The sequence below is a fragment of the Emydura macquarii genome, unplaced genomic scaffold (assembly GCF_026122565.2).
Source record: "Emydura macquarii macquarii isolate MOO-44397 ecotype Brisbane River unplaced genomic scaffold, CSIRO-AGI_Emac_v2 contig_369, whole genome shotgun sequence".
Taxonomy (NCBI): domain Eukaryota; kingdom Metazoa; phylum Chordata; order Testudines; family Chelidae; genus Emydura; species Emydura macquarii.
In genome coordinates, this window is record NW_027130506.1 from 10,510,939 (window position 1) to 10,534,353 (window position 23,415).

Here is a 23,415-nt window from a genome sequence, read left to right on the forward strand (position 1 = left end):
CACAGGAAAGGAAGTGACTGGCCCAAGATCATATAACAGGTCCATGGCAGAGTTGGGAATAGATTTCCTGACTCCTAGTTCAGTGCCCACTAGACCACACTGCAGTAAAAGCTTGTTTTTGTCAGTGAAGTAAGCAGACCAAACTCAACAATACAAAGGGAACAGATACGTTCAGTAAAGATGTGCCATGTTTACAGTGATTTTTAGAACTATAACGAGCGTGTGAATTAAAGTTGTTGAGATCCTGCAGAACATCTGAGCAGATTCTGCAGTAAGTATCCAATTCTGATTCACTGTCAAACCCTGAACACTATTCTCAAATGAATCAGGTACTTTATAATTCTTTCTAAACAGTGCAGTGTACATGGCAGGGCTGAATTTCAGTGGCCTTTGTACTTGTCATTCATGGGGCTTTAGACATTAACCACATCGGACCTATCACAGAAAAGGATATACATATGGAGAACAAAGAGTTTGTGCTTACCCAACATACACAAAGGCTTCCTGGCAAATTTGAGCCTCCCCCTCCATCCTTTATACCGACAACAACACCCAGCAGCCCAGATTCTTAAGGCAAACTCAGCTCCAAAGATGAAAATGGCAAATGTTTCCTGTATCAAAAACACAAACTATATTCTTAGACACAGAGCAAGGGTTGCAGTAATTCTGGACATGCAGTGCTTGCTTGATCAGATAGACAGCGTGCATGCGTATGTGTCTATGATTGTGTGTGTGCGTGTCGGGGGGCAGATTTTCAAAAAGCTCAGCACCCGACATCTCCCATCACTCTCAGTGATGGAAGCAGGGGAATTCTCCATTGTTCTCAAAGGGAATAGCTGGGTCCTGAGCATGTCTGAAAATGTGTCCACTTCATTTAGGTCCCTAGAGGGAGTTGAGCCCTTTTGAAAATCTGACCCCGAATGTCCCTATAGCACAGGTACAAATAATCTTGGACTTTTTTTAATGTATACTGATAGACCTGAACTGGGAAATTGGGATCCAAAATGAGAGTCATATTTACCAGTATTTGGGTGCATTTGGAGCCAGAGTTTTGGTTTAGGCCCATCTCTGGGATGAACAGTCAAATCTGAGCTCCTCCTTAGAGGTGTTGAAGATCATGCCTGTAAGTCACTGGTAAGCTGAATTTTAAATCAAATCTCTTTACTGGTCATAATGCAGCATGTAAAATGTTGCCAGAGCTGGCTGAAATAACTGGCGTCGAGATCCTGGAGAGTGTGTCGTGTTGTCTGTGTCATAACAAAGGGCTAAATGCTCAGATCCTCGAGGCTTGGGGGCTGCTCTAACTTGCACGGATGGATAATTGTCACCCAAGGGTGGGCGGGATTGCCAGAGCACATCACATCCACCTCTCAAGCAGACCCATTTCTGTGCTCCATACTCTGGGGAGGTAGGAAGGACTGTAAAACTTTTCCAGTCCTCTTTCTAAATCATAAAGGAGCAAACAAGGATAATCTTTTATAACATTCACACTTAATTCAGGTCAGAATTCACATGTGACTGGATGAATGGAGAGGCAGATGGGGAGTTCCCAACACTACTGCAGCTGCTATAGTTTGTCTGGGGACAGTTTTATGCAAGGCCGGGCTAACCCAGCAGCAGCTGGGTTACGCTGTGATGGCTGGACTTTGGCTATAGAAAAAAGATACTTTTTGTTAAAGTGATACCATCAACTTCGAGTCTAGTCAATTTTACAAAATGATTTAAATGTAGTTTCATTTACTGCACTTGTCCTAGAGCCACCGGCAAATTTTTGTGCATCCTGGTTTTTTTTCCCTCTCCTTCAGCTGACTCAGGATCCTGCAGCTCGGACTAAGGGGCTGTTTAACTGCAGTGTAGATGTTCGGGTTCGGGAAGGAACCTGGGCCCTAGGACCCTGCGAGGGTCCCAAAGCTCAGGCTACATCACAATTAAATAGCCCCTTTGCCCCAGCCCGAGTCAGCTGGGACGAGTCACTCATGGGTGTCTAAATGAGGCATAGATATACCCTGAAAGACTCACACAAACAACAGAGGAAACTGGCTAACTGACTGACTACAGCATATGGCTCCGGGCTCTCACATGCTTAAAATAAGATGGAAAAAAACCCAGAGAAAAGGATTTATTGTCTCCAAATCTTTGAAGGATAGTCATCTTAACTACGACCTGCAGAGTTAACAGGTACCATCTCTTCAGACAGAGGCGTGATTTTGAAGTTGATGGCATCCCTTTAAGGAGGGCTTGAAATCAGCAGAACATTGCAGAATGAAGTAAAAATTGTGCAGAGCCCACGAAGTTATGTCTGCACTGACGCTGGAGTGAGCCTCCCAGCCCTGACAGACAGATCCACGCGAGCAGCATGGGTCTTGTGGCACTGGTGGAGACATGAGCTGGCCACCCGAGTTCAAACCCAGAGGGTCAGGGGGGCTGGAGAGCCCGAGTTACCACACTGCTATTTCTAGCACACCAACTCAAGCCCCACTAGTGCAAGTCTGTCTGCCTCTGCTGGGAGACTGCAGTCTAGACATACCCCTAAGGTTGGGCCTAACCCTGCTTCCTCCGAGGCCAATAGGAGTTTTACCAATGACTTCAGAGGGAGCAGAATTAGACCAACACTGACTGGGTGTTATTGAAAATCCCATCCTAAAACTATAGGACCAGCAATTCCCTCCCCCATCCCCTATTTCCTCCTATTCCCAGTGTTATTATTGTCTTTTAAGTGCTGACAATACAGCAGGCACTCAGCTGTACACAAAAATACAGTCACTGCTTGAAGACCAGCAGCTTTTTGCATACAGGCCACTAAATAGCCATCAGATTGTGTGATGGGGTATACCAACTCCCCACTGAGGTTTAATGAGCTGCTGTGGGCCCACTCAGCCCTGCCCAGCCACACCTGCACGTGCTGTAAGGTAGTGAAGGAGCAGTTAAAAGGAGAGGACAGCTCATGTGCCAGCTGACCTGGAGGAGAACAGACCTCCTATTCTTTGCTCCTTGAGGAAAAGGAACAGCCCAGCGCCTTTGCAAAGGCTGCAGACTGCCAGAGCCCATTGGAGGAAGTAGGCCTGGCTCAGGACTACAGAGTTTGTTTTGGGACTACTTTTCTTTGCCTGATTATAAAAGGGCTATTGGTCCAGGCGGGGTTGAGGGGCCTACCAAGTCTGCGGCAGAACCCAGCCTAGGAAGGGTGTGGGGAAGTGCCTCAGTAAACTCTGTGGACTTCTTGCACCCTACATGAGCCCTGTAGTGTGTCTGGAACCCTACAGAGTGTGTGGTCACTGAGTTTTCACCACCGCTGAATTTAATCCAAGAACATTTACAGTGTGACGTTGCAGTCCGTCTACTTACCAACAGTAGCAGCCAGTCTCCTGAAACAGTTTCATATTCCTTGAAAGTTGTTAGGACGGCTAAGATCAAACACCCCAGAACTATCAGAAATCTGGATTAACATAAAAGGAGAAATGGGGCATCATTACTACTGTATCTGTTTAAAAAGAGATGGTCTTAAAAAACCCCACGGAGGCCTGAAAGGGATCCTCCATCCATGATCAGAGTGAGATGGCATGTCACCAGGATTAAGGGTTCTCAGTTTGGGGGAATCACAAGCAGGTGTTGGGGGTCAAGACCACCCTGCTCTTCCCATATTGTTAAATGGGAAGAAGGTCCTGTCTCAATCCCAGAGTTCTGGGGTCTCAGTATGGAAAAGGTGAAGATAGTCATTCTATCATTGACTCTGACCTATCAAGCAAGAAGTTCTGTGGAGGGAGAACAGCATTTCATTGAGATGTTCCATTTGGGGGCATTACCACCTGCATGAAGATTTACCTTATGGAGAATGCTCAGATGCTACCATCATGAAGGGCACTTTAAAAATGCATATAATAATCATTAGTCATCAAATGGTATTGCAGTAACAATAAAGCAAATCCGCTTGGCATGTACTGAAGCCAAGAAACATGAAATTAACGTTTCTGTGCAATTAGCATTGGCACCAATAATATCATCTTGTGTTTTTCATCAGCAGATCTCATAGCGCTTTACAAGGTCATAAAAAGCCCATGAAGACATTAATAATTCACAAACCCCTGCTTGCAGTGAAAACTTTAGTGCTCTCATTTTTTTTTTTTTTTGGTTGGTAATATAGGTATGATTAGGTAGGTACCCCACACAGGTTCTTAAAGGGTTGATATGCTAACTGGCTGCACCTGCAGGATGGAAAAGGTTGAATTAATGATGAAGCCCAGCTGTGGAAAGAGCTGGGTGCTTAATATAAACGGAGGAAGTTGAGAGCAGAAAGTGACTGGATCTTCACGAAAAGAAATATTGGGGAAGAATGGAACCTACATTTCTATACATCGAAAATTCAGGCAGTTCAAAATTTTACATTCTTAGGATTTAGGACTTGATAGACTAACTTGGAAGGGTCACATAGTTAATATCAAGAGTAAATGTAAAGAGAGGATGAATCTGTTTAAAAGTATTGCTGGAGACAAATGGAGTGCAGATAAGAACTCGCTGATGATGCTGAATGGGGCACTAATAAGACCAGTTATAGATTACGGATGCCAAACCTTCACTTCATCTTTGAAACAAACAGTTAAAAAATTAGAGCTGATCCAAGCCCAAGCTCTGGTAAATAACATCTGGTACAAGTATTATGACACCGTTGTGATGAAGCAAGTAGCTACCAGAGAAATGCCTATAAATTGAAGGATGAAATTGTTAGATTTAACCTTTTGGGCTAAAGTTAATGGAAACAGTGAAGATAAAAGAGTATTAAACAAATATAGGAGGATTGTTGGTAATTAAACAGACAAGTTGTAACTGGACACCATGAACTCCCACATGCCTACAGGGTCACGGGGTGTAAGGAAGTGAAAGGGAATGAAAAGGAAGCACTGGAAGAGATTGAAATCTTCAGTCATGGGGAGTCAAAGTATAACTGAACAGTTGTCTCTCCAGTTGTGGGTTTGGAATTATGAACATAAGAACGGCCATACTGGGTCTAGAGGGGTAGCCGTGTTAGTCTGTATACAGCAAAAACAACGAGAGTTCTGTGGCACTTTAAAGAATAACAAATTTAATATTTGTAGGCATAAGCTTTCAAGAGACTTCAGCTCTCTTCTTCAGATACTGGGTCTGAACAAGGATCCATCTAGCCCAGTATCCTGTTTTTTGAAAGTGGCCAATGCCAGGTGCTTCAGAGGAATGAACAGAACAGGTAATCACCAAGTGATCCATCCAGTTGCCCATTCCCAGCCTCTAGAAATATCAATCCTTGCCTATCCTGGCTAATAGCCACTGGTGGACCTACCTTCCATGAAGTTATCTAGTTCTTTTTTGAACCCCATTATAGTCTTGGCCTTCACAACATCCTCTGGCAAGGAGTTCCACAGGTTGGCTGTGGATTTTGTGAAGAAATACTTCCTTTTGTTCATTTTAAACCTTCTGCCTATTAATTTCATTTGATGATCCCTAGTTCTTGTGTAATGAGAGTTCATGTGTTATATCCCCCCTTAGTCATCTCTATTCCAAGCTAAAAAGTCCCAGTCTTATTAATCTCTCCTCAGATGAAAGCTTTTCCATACCCCTAATCATTTTAGTTGTCCTTTTCTGTATCTTTTCCAGTTACAATAAAGTTTTTTTAAGATGGGGCGACCAGATCTGCACACAGTATTCAAGATATGGGCATACCACAGATTTATAAAGAGGCAATACGATATTTCATGTCTTATTATCTATCCCTTTCCTAGATTCCTAACATTCTGTTAGCTTTTATGACTGCCACTGTACATTGAGTGGATGTTTTCAGAGAACTATCCACAATGACTCCAAGATCTCCTTTTTTGACTGGGACTGGGAGTAACCTGAATATTGTTGTGATTTTTGCTGTAAATGACCATCAATCACATACTCCAGCTTGCCTGGGTGGCAAGATAGACTATTACCTTTTGAATGTAAAATTGTATCTTACTTGTGTGTGTATGCTTACCTGCCTTAATCTTGTAAATAACTCCCATTTCTTTTCTTAGTTAATAAATCTTTAGTTAGTTTATTACAGGATTGGCTACAGGCATTTGCCTTAGTTTGAGACCGGAGTAAAATTGACAAGTGACTAGAATGCCCAAGGAGACTGTCTAATAAGACTGTTACAGTGCTTTTGGAGTTCACACTTGTTACTGACTTTGTGAAATCTAATTATAGAACATACAACCAGTTTGGGGTTTCTGCCCTGCCTTCTAACAATCTGCTCTGAGGTTAGCACTCACGGTCATGAGGTACTCCAGACCGCGTGACACTGACGAATAAAATTTATGAGTTTATACATGGCAAATGGGGTCAGCATTGTCAAATCTATATGGACAGATCTAAAGATGACAATACCAACAGTGTGGGAATGGTCTTTTGTATCCCTGAATTTGGAATTAAGAGATCTGTGAGACTATCCAATTTGGTAGCCAGCATGACGGCCGAATACATGGGCATACTGTTGGCACGGACCTGGATGAGGAATGTATGCCCAACTACAGCTGCTACTCTACAGCGATCAGTAAGGGAACCTCGGAAACCAGGAATGACAATGAAATATCGTTCTTAACTATGGATAGAGTCCAAAGAGGAAAAAGGATGAAGGTTCTATGAACTATGTCCTAGACTTGAGGATAAAGTTATACTTCACAGTTATGACAGAAGCACGCTAACTATATGCTGAGTGGTAACCGGCTGCTGTGGCCTAATTGGTAATTTATATCTACTAAGCGCACATGCGAAACATGCAAAGATAAAGAAACAGTTGACCATATGCTGTGGCAATGCAGGGAGAATTATGGAGAAAGAAAGATTCTTTATGAAGAATTCGGATGTGTCAAGGTGAAAGAATATAGTCTGAAAGGACTGGTGAGAAAACAGGGAAAGTAAGGTAGCATTAAAAAGCATTGCTGTTTATTTTTTTAAGGATACAGGACAGGGTGAGAGGACATAGGTTTTTGATCATGCAAAAACTGGGTAGGTGACAGAGCCTCACTCTGTGGTAGGTGGTAGAGCTTCCCATGCTGAGGCTGTTGAGCCATAAAACAATAGGAAAAGAAAAGAAAAAAGAAAGAAAGGCTCTGTAGGGAGGAGAGGAAGGAATTCTGCAGTCACTCTGTGATTAGTGATGTTGTGGGGAGAAAGCCCAGAGGGACAGTAAGCCGTAGGTTCCCACCCTCAGTAGAGGAGGCTGGCATACGGGCATGGAGGCATAGAGCAGTCGTTACAGTGGAGAACTCTCAGGTAGTGTGCCCTGAAAAAAGAGCAGGATTTGGACATTCAGGGAGAGATCCCTGGGAAGTGTTCAGTTAAGGGAGAAAGAAGGGGAAACAGCAGCAGAGAAGGATGAAAGGTCAAGCCTGAGAGGGCTGGAAGTTGGCTTAAGCTGATATTTTTAGTTTGAGATTCTGCTGGTATATTCCAAGGGAGAATCCTGTGAGACCTGGTGTGAGATGGGTGGAATTTAGAAGTTATGGGGAGAAGACCTGAGAAAAGCTGGGTAAGAAGAAGTCCAGGGAGGCAGCAGCAAGGAGTTTTGTGGAGCAGATCTTAGCTACTGGCCATAGGGACCCTGGTCTAGAGCCTGGTGTATAAGGAGGGCCTGGTTCTCCTACCAGCCATCAGAGAAACTGGTGTGAAGCTCCCCCTGAGATAAGGGGATAAGGACACTGAAAGCCCTAAGCCAAGGGGATGCATGGACCATGGGGCCCAGAGTTGGGGCCGGAAACTTAATATAAGGACACTGGACTTTTATTTGTTGGTGACAGAAACCATGACAGGTATGGTCAGTGCCAGGGGTCAGAGCCAGAATTAAGAGTCCAGAGTGGGGCTGGAGCAAGGCTGGAGTGAGAGCAGGGCTGGAGGAGAGTAGGACTGGACTGGAATGAGAGCAAGACTGGAGCAGGCTTGAGACTTGGGGAGTCTGTCAGGCAGCAGAGTTCCAAGCCCTGAAGTGATGTTGAGCAGACTGAGCTGCTGTTCCTCCTGTGAAGCTTATACACTTGCCCTGGAGTCACCAGACCAGTTCCTGGCTTGCAGATTGGCTGGAGCCCAGCACAAGAGAGACTTATCACTTTACGGTTGGACTCTGTCACCCCAGAAGGGGGTGACCTAAACTGTGACCTGATGAGAGGCCCACACAAGAGGCGAACCACCAGAGTGGCCATTGGCAGGGGTCGTGAGATGGGGGGGCAGAGCTGCTATACCACTCCTGGCCACAAGGAGGTGCTCCAGTGGAGAGGCCCTTCTTTCACACCAAGAAGAAAATTTAGAGGCCAGAGGCACAAACAATACCAAAGGCAAAGTTCTGCTCCCTGATGCACATGGCTCACATTAGTGCTTGTGTATACTGCTCCGCAGTTTGGACTATGGGGGTGTAAATAGCAACATGCATCGAAGTGTTGCGCTGTAACTCATCTGTGAGGATGCCATGGGGGGTCTTCAAATAGGATTACTTTGATATGAACTAGGAACTTTTCATTTGCACTCACACCATCCACCTGGGGGACATACAGGGCAGCACTTTGGTGCGCACTGCTATTCACTCCCCCCATACTCTGAACTGCAGGGCAGCGTTGACACAGCCAGAAAGTACTGCTACTATTAGTCCCTATGTTACCCCCAAGCTACTGTGCTCTCAGAAAGCTGTTACAGAACAGATACACAGCAAGACTCTTCTTTTCCAGTTCACTTTGATCCCTCGTTAGTTTCTGAGTGAACTGAATTTTGTGACACTTTAGAAGAGACACTGCTCTGGTTAAAGCTTTAATTCCCACTACTGGTATATCTAATATAATCATGCCATCTGTCTTACAAAGATGCCTCCAGGTTTGCCCTATTTAAAATAATTTGTACCAACAGAGAGAATTGTTAGCCAGGGTATCCTGGCCAAATCCTAAAGCCAGAAAATCCCTAATCCACCCCCTTCCCAACAACAATGAAAGCCACAGGAGAGGTCTTATCTGCATGGAAACCTCTCCAGAGGATCTTGGCTAGAGGCTAGGTTTGTCCACCCTCCACCACAGTAAAACCTGCCTGGGGGATTGCCCAGAAACCTGGAAGATTCCCCTGGGAGTTTACAAGAGGCCTGTAGTCTCACAGTGGGGTCCTGTGGGACGGAACATATATTACGTAATTAAAGACTATATCATAATGCATATACAGAAGGAAAACAAATTAAGATTGTATAGGCAACCTTAATTCTGGCATTTCCTAATTTTTGAGTGTCTTAACTTTGCAACCTTAATAACGTATGCAGTGTAGTTGTAGCTGTGTTGGTCCCAGAATATTAGAGAGACAAGGTGGGTGAGGTAAAATGGTGGAACTGATTATTTAGCATAAGTAGTTAGCACATAGTGTAAGGGAGCATTTAAGGTAGAGTGGCCCTGTAGTACCTCTGCAGTCATAGGACAAAAAGAGAAACCTGCACAACACTTTCAAAAGATGAGCCTGGGAGCTTAAATTCATTACTCTGCTAGACACTAAAAATCATGGACTGAACAGAGACACGGGATTTATGCTTTATTACAACTATCTGTAACCCATGAACCCCTTCTTTCTGACCTTTGACTGCAAAGGTGTTAATGGACCACCCTACCTTGAATGGTCCCTTAAAAGTAGTCAGCACATATTGTGCTAAACAATCTGGTCCATCTTGCATTGAGCTGTGACACTGGGAGCACCTTTCCCAGACCTGAAGAAGAGCTGTGTGTGGCTCGAAAGCCTGTCTCTCTCACCAATGGAAGTTGGTCCAACAAAAGATATTATCTCACCCACGTTATCAACCTTAATAATGTCCTTTTAACAAGAGCTTGTCTGGATATTGTTTTTCTGTCCTGGGAAAATTTTTCATGATTTCAAAAACTTTTCCTCTCCTGCAACAGGACAAAACAGAGACCTTTCAAAGAGTTAGGTGAAAAATGAGAACGAGAGAGAGAGGGCCAGGCGCTCGCTTCAGAATTTCATCATGGACCTGAAAAACCTTCCCAACCAAAGTTTTAGCAGGAACGTATTGGTTTTGACAAATTTTTGGGTTTCCACAAGTCGTCATTTTCAGACCAAAAATCATTTAATCCAAACATTCCTGACCATCAGTACTTGCAAGATGTTTTGTGCGGTGTAACATCATCTCTGTGTATTAATCTTCATATTTAACTTGGCCACATCAAGTACAACCACAGCCAGGTTCCCATGCCTTCCTTTCCCGGGACCTCCTCGTCAACCTCCTCTTGGCCCTGGCCAAAGTCACCATCTACAATACCAGGGAGGGGAGGTTGGCTGGGGAGGCGCCCTGCGACTGTGGGGCCTACTTCCGTTCCCTTCTCCATTCACGTCTCCGGGCAGAGTTCTTCTGGGCGGCGTCCACCGGCTCCATGGATACCTTCCGGGAGCGGTGGGCGCTGTTCGAGGCTCTCTGCTCGGTGTCCCCTTCCGGTTCCCTTCTTTTATACCTTTGACCCTCACGCCCCTTCCTGTTTTTACATTTGTTGTCCCCCGGAACCAGTTGCTTTCTAGGCCTGGTGGCTCCTCCCCTTAGACTGGGGGAGGGGCCTTGAGTCAGCCCGCCCACCTTCCTAGTTCGCAAATAGGAGCTTGTCCTTTACAGGTACAGCAGGCAGTAGTCAGACCACTTTGCTAGATTATTCTGGGTCAGGGGTCCCGCTCTGCCATGTTTCCATGCTGCAGCCTTGGTGAAACATTGCAGGGATTTGTAAGCTATTTTGGTTTGAGTTTGTCAGCCCCCTGCTGCATTATTTTTTTCCAAAGGCACAATGTATGTATCCCCTTCCTTGCCATATCCTGCCTGCTGTACCTCCTACTTTCCATTCTTCCACTAAGCAAAAATCTTGGAGCAGTGGAGGATGTTCTATGGGGTCCAGAGATGAGGGGGATAATGCAAAGAAGGCAGCTGATCACCCTACCATTCTGTGCATCAGGAAGGAGATACATGAAGAGATGCTTTCCTCCATGCATGGATCTTGAGGGAATCAGTCACGCCTTAATGTATTTAGAATAATAGAACTGTAGGACTGGAAGGGACATCATGAGGTCATGTCCCCTGCACTTATGTAAGGACCAAGCATTATCTAGACTATCCCTGACAGGCATTTGTCTAACCTGCTCTTAAAAATCTCCAATGATGGAGATTCCACAACCTCCCTAGGCAATTTATTCCAGCACTTAACTACCCTGACTGTTAGGAAGATTTTCCTAATGTCCAACCTAAACAGCCATTGCTGCAACTTAAGCCCATTGCTTCTTTTCCTATGCTCAGAGGTTAAGGAGAACAATTTTCCTCCCTTCACCTTGTAACAACCTTTTATATGCTTGAAAACTGTTACATTCCCCCTCTCCTTCAGACTAAACAAACCTAATTTTTTCAATCTTCCCTCATAGGTCATGTTTTCTAGACCTTTAATCATCATTGTTGCTCTTCCCTAGACTTTCTCCAGTTTGTCCACATCTTTCCTGAAATGTGGCACCACAATACTCCAGCAGAGGTCTAATTGGCATGGAGTAGGGCAGAAGAATTACTTCTCATGACTTGCTTACAACACGCCTACTAATACATCCCAGAACAATGTTTGCTTTTTTGCAAAAGCGCTTCATATTTAGCTTATGTATTTAGCTTTATTTTTTTTAATTCAGTGTTCTCTTTTAAACCACACACCTGCAGCTATCTAAGATATTCAATCAGCAACTCAGCATCCTACGGCGTCTTGCACAGTATCTTTCACAACAAGTTCCTGATGCTGGAGATGTAGGTGTTGCAAATGTGATAAACTGCAGAAGAAATGGTCTACAGTGCAACAGGACAATCTCTATAAGAGTACTGCAGTGAACAGAAGTGCATGGAAGGGGAGGTTGCAAGGTTTGGCCCCAGGTTCTCTTAACATACAACTTGAAGATAAACTAAACAGAACAATGATATTTTTATTGCCTTTTCTCTAAAAATCTCACCAAAATCCACTGCGCAGAGTGCTTTATTCTACCCACTAGAGAGCGCCGAAGTTCCACAGAGTGAAGTGATACTGCTCTCTCCTGAAATTTCTCTCCATGAAATTAACTCATTCCAAACATTCAGATTATTAAATCCACATTCAAATCAGTTAACAGAAATTAAGTCCCCCCACTCTCTCTCTTACAGGCCTGTTTAGCTTTTAAATGATTGTGAGAGGTGCTGGCCTACTTGATAACTGGGATTGATGGGAAGAGCCCATCACAGCAAGAAAAGCCTCACCCGTGCAGATGAGGGAGGGTCTACAGAACCCAGAAATCAACAGATCATGGGGGCACAAGAAATGAAAAAAACAGGGACGTGGGGGGGTACATTCATAGGGTCAAAATGAGGGATCTAGAAGGGACACCAAGCAGAGAACTCTGGATAATGCCTCCTGTTCTGAGACGGCCCAAGGAGTCAGTTGATGTCACTGAGAAGAGCTCTGAAAGGTCCCACGGCCTCAGAGAACCTCCTCACTGAGCTTCCTCCTGGACTGATGGATGGCCATCTTGGCGAGTGTCAGGAGGAAGCTGAAGGGGAGGTCTTGCAACTTGGTGAAGCCACAGTTTGCAAGTGCCTAGAGGAAGAGATGTGGGCAGCAACACAACCAGAACCGCAAAAGGAGGTTCTGGAGAAGCCAGGAAAGGGGCCACAATCTGGAATATTGCAGGTAGGCATGCACCAAGTCTCCTTCTCACCACAGAACGGTCATGTGTCTGAGGTGTTGATGACCCATGCCAACCACACACCATGCTCACAGTTCCAGTGGGATGTGGAGCCAGGATAGAGTAGAGGTGTCAGCCTGACAGCCCAGGAAACAGAAGTGCACTCTAGCCAGCAGATAGGCACAGCATAGTAAGTGACCGTGCTAGCTTCACCACGCCTCATTCATGTGCCCCTAAAGGGACCTGGACAAAGTCCCCCTGGTGATAAAGGAGAGCGGCATCAATGCCCAAAAGAGATCCGCCAAAGGTCACCTCTGAGCTAGTGTAAATCAGGACCTACCACTGTGTTCATTCCTCCGGATCATGGTGCCTTACCCTTTCGTTTTTGGATTACTACTGATTCGAACCTAGAAGTGAAAGGCTCTGTATTTCCTTACCAATCCCCTGGGTCATTCAGCAACAATAGGCTAGCAGATGTCCAGGCCTGGGAGAATCCAATTATTATGTTTTTAATTTCGATGGGGAAAATTTTTTGATTTTTATCTATTTGAATTTAAGTTTCTGCAGCATGTCAGGAGCTTGGACGAACCCACAACCGTACGGGAAGACACCCCACTGCTGAATGGCTCCATCTGGGGGCTTGTCCTCCTCCTTCTTGCTGTCTTGGCTGGGTCTTTGCTCTACCCCACCTGGACTGCAGCCTCCCACTACACCCTGTGCCTGCAGGGGTTGTATGTCAGTGGCCCTACAGAGATTCCTCTGCAGCTCCACTGTTACAAGAGTGAGTGCGCAGGTCCTGATAGGGGAGAACAGAGGCCACCCCCTACATGCCCAGCTGGTGAGTGTGAGCACAGGACCACAACAGCAACACTGCTCCTGGGCCATTGACACCTGCTCCCTGCAGGTGCAAGTACAGGGGCAGGTTGCACTCCTGCGGACTGTTCTCAATTGGTACTTTTTGTTGTTGATTTCTGCATATCAGTTGACAAAGACCTTTTCCGACCTTTATAGATTAAAATCGAATCTTGCCAATCCAACGTGTCTCACACGCTGCTCTTTGTCCCCCTCTAGTGGCTAGATCACATTTAGTAGTTTATCAGTTTATTGCTGCCTCACTGCTAATGCACCTGATCAAGCAGTTAGCAGCTCATGGTTTTAGATCCAGAGGTGCAATATTCAGTCCCTCCCCAGATGACCCAATGCAAAGGCATCAATGCACATACAATTAATGTAAAAGACAGACAGCTCTAGCGTCAAAGATCTTTTGGGGTTAAACTACAGAGGAAAAATTAATCAGATTAGCACATTTTATTTGGCATTAGCAAGGAAATAGTCATGACTGTCATTACCAGTGGTATACAATGGTGTAGCCGTGTTGGCCCCAGGATATTAGAGAGACCAGGTGGGTGAGGTAATATCTTTTATGGGACCAACTTCTGTTAGTGAGAGAGAAACATTTGAGCTCTTCAGAAGAGCTCTGTGTAAGCTTGAAAGCTTTCTCTCTCTCTCTCTCTCATCAGCAGAAGTTGGTCCCATGAAAGATATTAACTCGCCCACCTAGTCTGTCTAATCACCACTGCTAGCCTCGCCACTAATTTTCTACTCGGACTACTCCTGCAAGACAGCTTGGATGCGTGCAGTCTTTTGCCCTTCGATTCTGCACTGCCAGGAGTTCGTCAGAATTGTTTTTGTTCCCATGTTCCAGTGGCGGGAGAGGACATTCTTTCTCCTTTTAGGGAGAGGGCAAGAACTGGTAGAATCATGAAGAAATCTGTACTTCCAAGCAGGGGCCATTTAAAGGCAATGTCGAAAGAGCAGTTTTAACAGTAGAAGGTTTCCTGTCTCTTCCCTTCATGTACAAGCCAAGAAGCAGTGACTCCTTAGCAAGACCTCCTCCTCCTTTTTTCAGACACGTTCTCAAAAGCGCCCAAAGCAACAGCCCTGCAGGCATCCCTAGAGAATCTGAGAAGCTGGCTCTACATGTGTTGGCTCAGCAGTAGCAAGTTGCTCAAATACCATCCTTCTGGCTTTTCCGCACGAGGCAACCTTTTCCTAAGAGCAGCCTGACTAATTCGGTTGGCTCCCTGCGACACGAGTGCGGAAAAGTGGCCATTTCTTCCTCCTGTGTTTGCAGCCTTGAAAGAAAAAAGCAAATCTATGCAATCACCCTCTTCCGCATTGTGGCACTGGGACAAGCTTTAAAGATTCTCCTTCCGTCCCAGTGTGCATGGGTTACAAGGAGAAGCCTAGGTTTCCTGCTATCATAGGGGTGATCTGGAGTGGGGTATAAAAGCAAAGGTGAAGCTACCTTAACGCTAGTTACCTGGGGTCAGGTGCATCTTCTCCCCCCACAGCTTGCTGACAGCTGGGATGGCCTCTGGTGGGTGTAATCAAATGTTCTGAGTTGCTTTGTTCTTGTTTTTGAATTTTATTTGTGTTAATAAAGCTGACTCTGAGGAATGGGACTTGGACTGAACAGTAATTTGGGGCTTTATTTTACCTCCCATGGCCAGGGTAGCTTACCATCTCTTCGTTGGCTTGCAAATGATACATGTAAACAATGAGATATTATGGGGTGCAGAGCCCAGAAAAGCAGGTGAAAAGGAAGAGCCAGCGCATTCAGCTATGGTACGCTGGGCAGGTCTATGTTACTGTAACGCCTCGCCTGCAATAGCGCAAAGTCAGATGGGATTCAAAAAATATTTCAGGAGTCATGAAATTCACCAGTGGCGGTGCCAAAATTGACCTGTTGGAGGTTGAACCTGCAGAGCCTGGCTCGGTGTTTACCAGACCATAAAACTGAGGACTGGATTTGGTGGGTCAAGCTGAAACTTGGCCCGAACTCCTCCAAAACCTAGTCAGGTCCCCCAACCTTCAACAAACCTGTGCAGCAGATTGAGACAAGTTTGCAGTGCGTAACAAAGCAAGGCCTCGATCATCCCTGCCCACACTAAGGTCCACAGCAGGGGAGATCTCCCTCACAACCTTTGTGACTGAAGGGAGGAAAGCCAGAGAACCCAACCGCAAATCTGGTGAAATCCTAGGACTCCCTGAGAAACCAGGATCATTCACACAGAAATTCTTTAAACATCTTCCTGCTGATCCCTCCACAAACCCATCGGAGTCCCTCCCATGGTGAGGATTGTGAAGGATGGGAATGTGTCTAAACAATCTGAAATAACAGAGGAGGGGGAGGTTCCAGATGCCGTTTTCTGGCTGTTGCCTTTAGCTGCACAGTACGGCTGAGTCAGACAGGCTGTTTTCTACCCTCTCTTTGAAAAGACTAAACATCAGAAGGGCTGAGGAGAAAAATCTTTGTTCCACCTGAATACGTTTTCTTTACTCACGCAAATTAGCTATTAACTATATATAACATATTAGGCATGAATCCTTCATTGGCACAGTGAGCAGAGGTTGAGAAGCGCGGTCTGCGAATTTCTACCAATGAGAACACAGCAGGGCCAGGGGACTTTCACTATCGGCTGTGATAAAGGGTCTCTAGGTGCTATTAAAGGGACACCATTAGCTTGAAATCTAGCCAGTTTCAGAGTGGATTGAAAGTAGTTTCCAGTACTGTACCTTCCCTAAGGCCCCAGGCCAATCTTTGTGCTTTGACAGTCACTTTTTCCTATTTTTCATGTGATTTCTCTCTGTGCTGCTGCTGTACAAAAGGTTCAAACAAACAACAGGGAAAACTGACTAACTGCAGCCCCAACCCTCAAGGAGATCCACACCGGGAGACCGCTGTACCAGTGCAAAGCACCACTGAAGTCTGGTTCGTCCACCTGGATCTCAAAGGATTGGAGCTAAACGGCTTATGTGGGAGAAATTGATGTCATACGCAAGCCAAAGTTTCCAACCCGTTTCTTGCTGTTAACATTTATGACACAAATCAACATAAAAGAAATTCCTAGTTAAGAAGCATGTTGACACGGGGCAGTACGTTAACACTTAAGCATACAGTGAAGCACCAAGAAAGGAAAGCAAACTGTGTCTTAGGAAATCCCTTAACTCACCGTTTCTTTTCACTATGGCCAAAGATATAACAAAACCCCCCATACACTCAGTAAATTCTCTGTGTATTTTTAAACAAAAAATCAGTGGCCCATATTGTGCTCGTAGGTTCCGTGGCTCTGAACAGAGGGGTCCAGCCATCTCCATGGTACTATCCCTCTTCCCTGGACTCTGCAAAGACCTTTCCGCACGGTCAAGGATCTGCAACTGGGGAGGGAGAAGGCTTGGGCCTATACTCAATTTCCTGCTTCATGGGGAATTCCTGAAAATGGAAATGCCGTCTGAGGCCACGTTAATATTTTTCTGGCTTTCCTCTACCATCATGGGAGAATCCAGGGGCTGCTACAGCAGAGAAAGCCTTTGAAATGCAGCTAAGCTACACAAAGCCTCCAAATGCCTGGCTCTGCATTCCTGCGGATCAGCGAGGGTTTGCATGGGTTGTGGGGGGCAGAACTCAAGAGCTCCTGTATGTTCTCCCCACCCTGAGTTTCCCTGCATTAACTCTGTAGACATGCCTGTCATTTTGCAACCTGGGCAGATGCACCGGGATCTCTACAGCTAACAGCATGAGCTGCTACAGCTTGAGCAAAAGAGCCAAACCTCCCTAGCTGGGGGTGTAACAGACTCCTATTCTCTGTGGATCAGGCACATAGGGGAGACCTGTTACACACATTCCCTGAGTCACAAGATCAAGTGCATCAGAACAGGGCAAAAGCACAGACTCCCTGTCCAAAACAACCTGCTTGTTTCGTAAACAAAAGAAAAATTGCAGAGTCTTCACTCAATGGTGCTTACAAAAACTGTCATGTTTATCCATCCTCCTCACTGTACATTAATTCTCTAAGCCAACATCAGTCCATCAGCAGTGACCTACTCACACACACAGTGCAACTGTAAGACAAGCCTATGTCACTCACCAGGAAAAGTACTTTTCTCACAATGCAGACTACACAGCTGCCTTTTTTAGGTTTGCGCTGCCCTGACCTTGCTCATAGTGAAGGAGGAGAAGGGGAGACACAGGAGATGATCTAACTCAACTTTTTCTATTCCCGCTAGGCTGATTTGGTTGCGGGTGCTGTTTTGGGAAGGGTATGCATTAGCGATACACAAACCAATGCAGATAAAACATGAAGCAATATTCCATTAAAAAAAAACCACCATTCAAAACTAAACTAGATTTTGAGCAAATGCGAGCCAACAGTGTCCTTTCGATCTGCCCTGATCTCAACTCAAAAATGGCTAAAAAGTGGAGGGGCTACAGCTTTGCATGGTTAATAAGTTAGGAAACAAATTCACAACTCTTAGCATCAGCTAGAGGCACCACTCCTGTGAAGGCCAGGAACAGACATCATACCCCCCCCGCAAGGTGCTGTGGGGATCATAAGCGTTAGCAGTTCTTGCTACAAAAGGACAACGTGACAAGGTTTTGTACGCACTCTCAGAGTGGTCTGGCGATCACTTGTTGCAGGAGGTGATAGCACAGCCACGCACCCAGACATGGCCCCACTAGCCCAGTAAACACTGCAGCGGCACTAGTGGGGTTATTCCCTTGAACTCAGGAAGCACCCTGTTTGAGAGAGCTGGGTTGGGAGGACTGGGACCCTGCACCCTCTTCCCTTTCCCCAGCAGACACACAGAGTCGAGCTCCAGGACAGCTGAAGACGATCATTTTGATGAGATACAGATAGGCTCCACCATCACCTCCAATCCACTGTTGCTTATGAATTAATGACAGGGCCTGGGATAGCAGATGAATTATATCCTCCTTGAAGGCAAACCTTGGATAAGCAATTCAGCGGTCTTCATATCATGAAAACTCTGATTTATATATACCCAATGGTATTGTACCTATGTAAATTGGACTTGACTTGAAAATATTTCTTTCACTCTGCATTACCATAAGCAATTAATCAGCATTCAAAAAGTCAGGATGATCATCCATAAGCAAGCGATATTTTATTTGAAGTCTGAAGTTAAAGTCTTTGAAGGAGGTTATCAGCCTTCTCCAGAGCAGCTTGATTATAATTCCTGAAACATTTCAACAGCATCTGTAACAATGTTGTCCGACATAATGTCTGATGGCACCATTTGCTCAATTGACACATTAATATCTCTGATTGTATCATCCCTCTTTAATTTGACTGTTTCAAATAAAGAGAATTCTATCCAACTTCCAGGAGAAAACATAACATGGTGGGGGGTGGGTTTTTTTTCTTTAAAGGCAAGATCTCCATTAAGGTAATTCCATCATCTTAAACAGGACAAAATTTGGAATCTTTCAGTGCATTTTTTAAAAATGAAAATTGATTTCATAATGAGAAATTCTGCACCAAGACCCCAAACCAGCAAAGCACTTAAGCAAGTGGTTAACGTTAGCCACATGAGTGGCTCAATCAAAATTAGTAGGACTACTCACATGATTAAAAGTTAAGTGTATCCTTAAGTGCTTTGCTGAGGCCTATTGCATAAATTGTAGAAAATAACAATGGAGAAACTCCTCCCAAGACTAAGCCTTCTCAACCATCAACCTATCCATGTAGGCTTGCTCCCTACCATACATTTTCTGGTTCTTTTTCTAACCTTGTTTTAAACATCCCAAATGACGGGGCTTCCACTACATCCACTGGGAGATTCTTCCACAGTTGATTAGATTTTACCACTTTCTTTCAATTTCATCCTTTTATTCTTAGTTATATGCTGTTTTAACATTGCAAATAAATCCTCTCCTCTTCCTCAACATTGATGCCCTTCCAGCACTTGTAGACTATCATCTTACTTCTCCCCACCTTCAGGCTGTAGTTTAGCCAAATGATCATATTTGGTTTTTTAAAATCTTTCCTCATTAGCCAGTCCCTCCATCCCTCTAATCATTTTTGTTGCTCATTTCATGGGTCCCTGTGATTTGCTGACCTTCTTCTGGTACTGAGGTGGCCAGAGTTAAATGCACTACTCTTGATGCAGTCTCCTCAGTGATATATGGAGAGGAGCTAGTATCTCTCTGCTTCATCATGTGATCTCTGTGTATGAAGCCCAAAATTACACTGTCCATTTTTGCTGCTATGTGGAATTGCAAGTCAGTCATATCTACTTTACTGCCAACCACCATCCCAGTTCTTTCTTTATTATTTTCCATGCATCTCCCTCCCATTGAATATCTGCTTTGGGTTCTTAAACCACCATCACGTATTTGGCAGAATTCTAGCTCTCACATGCACAGAACTGATTCACAGTTCCTACAACAGGATGTGCAGATGTCACTAACTTTATCAGGATTCAAGGGCATTTCTTCTTCTGACTTTGCTAGTCACTATGTATTCTATTGCTGGCAACAAACTAGTCACATGGAAAACTCCGATTTCCTTCTTTACACAAGTAGTAACAGCTCTATTAGCTCACCTGTTCTGTGATGTTTGAAGTACATTTTCTAGGTTTTGTCTAGTCTAATTTTATATAAGCCAACCAACAGGGTTTCCACTTTTTCCCAGTGGACTTTACTGCAGTCTAAAAATTACTTTAGGATATTTTTCCTGATGTGTAGCCCAAGTTTTACTTTCCCTGGATCTCATCCTATTACTCCAGTTATGCATCATTTATCACGCCTGATCAATTCCTCTTCCTCTTTGCATCTTTCAATCACATCCCCAATTTAGCTGCTGTTCAGCCAGATCATATCGATTTTGGAATGATTCTCCACCACTCTGCAGTTGGAGGTAGTGGAGAGCAATGGTCATAAGGAGCCAGTTACTGTTCCATGGTTCTGGGTATCTTGGTTCCAGTATAAGTTAGACTAGAAGGGGCATCCTCTAATTCAGGCCGCTGGTAATGCTGTAAGTTACCTTTCAATAGGGGAGGATTGAGGGTAGTGGAGCTCAGCCCTGCCAGCTTCTCCAGTCCTGCCCTCTCCTCCCTTTATGCTGCAGCTGGAGCGTGGTTGGTGTAGGAGTGCAAAGGAATATTAGCAGACTTGAGAATTTGGTCCATTGTTTTTGTATAATGGGACAGCATAAATAACTGTTTTCTAAGAGTTCATTTACAGGAAGTCAATTTTCCTCCCTCATTCTGCTCGAGTCATCTCTCACAGGAACTGGTGGCGCATTTAATATAAGTCTGGAAAAAAAAACAGAATAAATGTGCTATGGGGAAAGATCTTCTCAGAGCGAGGTAAACTAGATGATCCAAAGAACTGTTCAGTCTTGCAAGTCTCTGATTCCACATGGAAGGTGGATTTGTGTTTTTATAACAATATCTGTCTGTTTGGATTTGTCCAAGCACAGACCTGGCTTTAAATTGTTACTAATGCTGGCTAATTATTTAAAATGCAGGCACAAACTACTCCAGACCTGAGACAAATGTGTGGTCACTCACACATTGTTACCTCTGACTAAGTTGCCACAGAGTCTTGGCGTCTGTCTAAAAATCAGTTGTGGGTTAATTTGGTATTTGATAGGTGAAAACCAGAGACAGAAAACCTCCAAAGGCATAGAGTCTTCATCCATAGACATTTCAGTTCAAAATTTGTTTGATTTTGCAATTAAGGTTCCAATGGGGAACAACCACTCTGCTTCCAACACTTTTTTTTTTTTTTTTTTTTGTGGCTGTGGGAAGGCTAAGGTGCCCCTGCCATCAAATTTTGCAAAAAATGAACCAACAGAAGCCAATCGAACCTGACTTCACTCCTCTCCTGCTAACAGTTCCTTTTTGTACCACTCGTCTTCCATTTCTGTGATACAGATTACTGTTTAGGTCTAGAGTGGAGAAAAATGTCTTGGATGAATAGTTTATGGGATGAAAATACAATTTTGGTCAACCTGAAACTATTTGTAAACTTTACACTAATAGTTTAAGCCTGTCACGAAATGGCTGGAGGAGAAGGGGGTGGCGCTATCGCTGAGTCCAACCCACTCCCCAAGTAACTTTTAGCTCAGTAGTTAGGGCACTCACTTGGATATTGAAGACCCAGCTTCAAATCCCTGCTGTGGAACAGACCCAAAATAGACTTTTTCAATTTACCAAAAATTCCATAAAATTCCACCAAAATTTACCTAAACCAACTTTTATTTTTCAGAACTGCCAGATATTTACATTGATTTCAGTGGGCTTTGGATCAGGCCCTTAATGTCTTCACAGTCAAGATCTCAACTTGCTTCTTGCTTCAACAAAAATTAGGCCCAATACATGTGAGACGCAGGATCAAATTATCGGATACAAGTTAACTACTTGCAAGGACAAAATGTTAAAGATTTTAATGGAGACCACCGCACTTTAATTTGCTCGAGCTATTTCAGTCGTGACATTTTAAAAATCAGTACATTAACACCGGGCTTGCTTTTAACATTATTAAGCACATCTCAAGGTCCCCACGTTAAGTGCAAGCTAAACAGCTGTAATGAGGAGCCAGATGTCGTTTATCTAACATCCAGTGATTCAACATACCCCTAGTACGTAGCATGTAATTAAGTCCTGCCAAACACCAGTATTTGAGTTAGAGGGCTGACTGGGAATATTTCACGCATTAGCCTCTTGAGAGAACAGTTCTCTCCTCACAATTTGGAATGCCGTGTTCTCTCCTTGCATATAAAGTCTTTCTGAACCAAAACATTTTGGCAATAAATTCAACTCCCTTCTGGATGAGACAGCTCATGCTCTGCCTGTGGCATGCTGTACTGGAGAAACGGTATATCTTGCCACGCCAGGATTTGATCACCAGAGACTGATAACATAACGATCAGCTCATGCACTTAACTGTTTCTTTCTACTTCACCCCAGGACTTTACTCCATTGCCTTCTCTCTCTTTTTAATACAATCTTAGAAGATTTTAAAAATACCCTAGTGCCCAAAGACCTTACAGGACGGTACTTAAAAAAATCTATTCTAAAAATCTACTTCTGAAACTACTTGCAGGAATGTATGCACACAAGTTTATTGTCTCAACTCCTGAAACCTGTTGCTTGGTCTTTCTGGTTTAGCTTTTATCAGTTCCAGAGTTCAGAGAGCACACACCAATTGTTCATTTCAAATCCAGCCATTTGTCCTGTATTGCAACCTTGACCTTATCATCACCAGTTGAAAAGCAGGTCTCATAGCTCGGGTATTGGGTCCAACAACCTCTTTATGTCAGTTTAATAATAGTCATTTCCATTTAGTCAACGTCCCACTGAACCACAGCTCATAAGAGAGACAATAACGGAAGACACAAAAAGCAGCAGTTAAGGCCAGGTTGACTTCAGGGGATATTGGCTCCTGTCCATTTGCTTTCATGGAGCAGCAAGCTAAATAGTTTGCGATTACTCTGATAATTACTTCATCGAATGTTGCTCATTGTTAAAATAAAGTTACCAATATGCTAGGTCCTACATTTTTTAATGTAATCTACTCCCCCGTTCTAGCTAGGGTTAAATATAGATATCTTTTAAAGAACTCAACACAATACGATACATTTAAATCCATGGCCACTCCATATTTTGCAATCATATTTTGTAATCACACTAACGTACATAACACACTAACGTACATACACGTACATACACACTAACATACATAAATCCATTGAACAGTCCATACCTCCTAATGAGCCTACACACAATGAACTAGAAAGGAGAAGAGACGGAAACCTGTGGAACTCCACGCGACAATGTCCTAAGGGAGGAGGAGCAACTGTGCCGCATTTCCTTAAGAGAAAGCCAGCACTCAAGGAAAGCAGAGGCAGGCTG

General features: G+C 44.2%; 1 protein-coding gene across 1 annotated transcript in view; it reads right to left on the bottom strand.

Annotated features, from left to right (window-relative positions):
* Positions 1-23,415, bottom strand: part of KCNQ3 (potassium voltage-gated channel subfamily Q member 3) — a 246,730-nt gene that overhangs the window by 36,862 nt on the left and 186,453 nt on the right. The window contains exons 3-4 of the mRNA XM_067531555.1: positions 3,346-3,436; positions 485-611 (exon numbers count right to left, since the gene is read on the bottom strand). Coding sequence (XP_067387656.1) covers positions 485-611; positions 3,346-3,436 — 218 coding nt within the window. The remainder of the gene's footprint in view (positions 1-484; positions 612-3,345; positions 3,437-23,415) is intronic.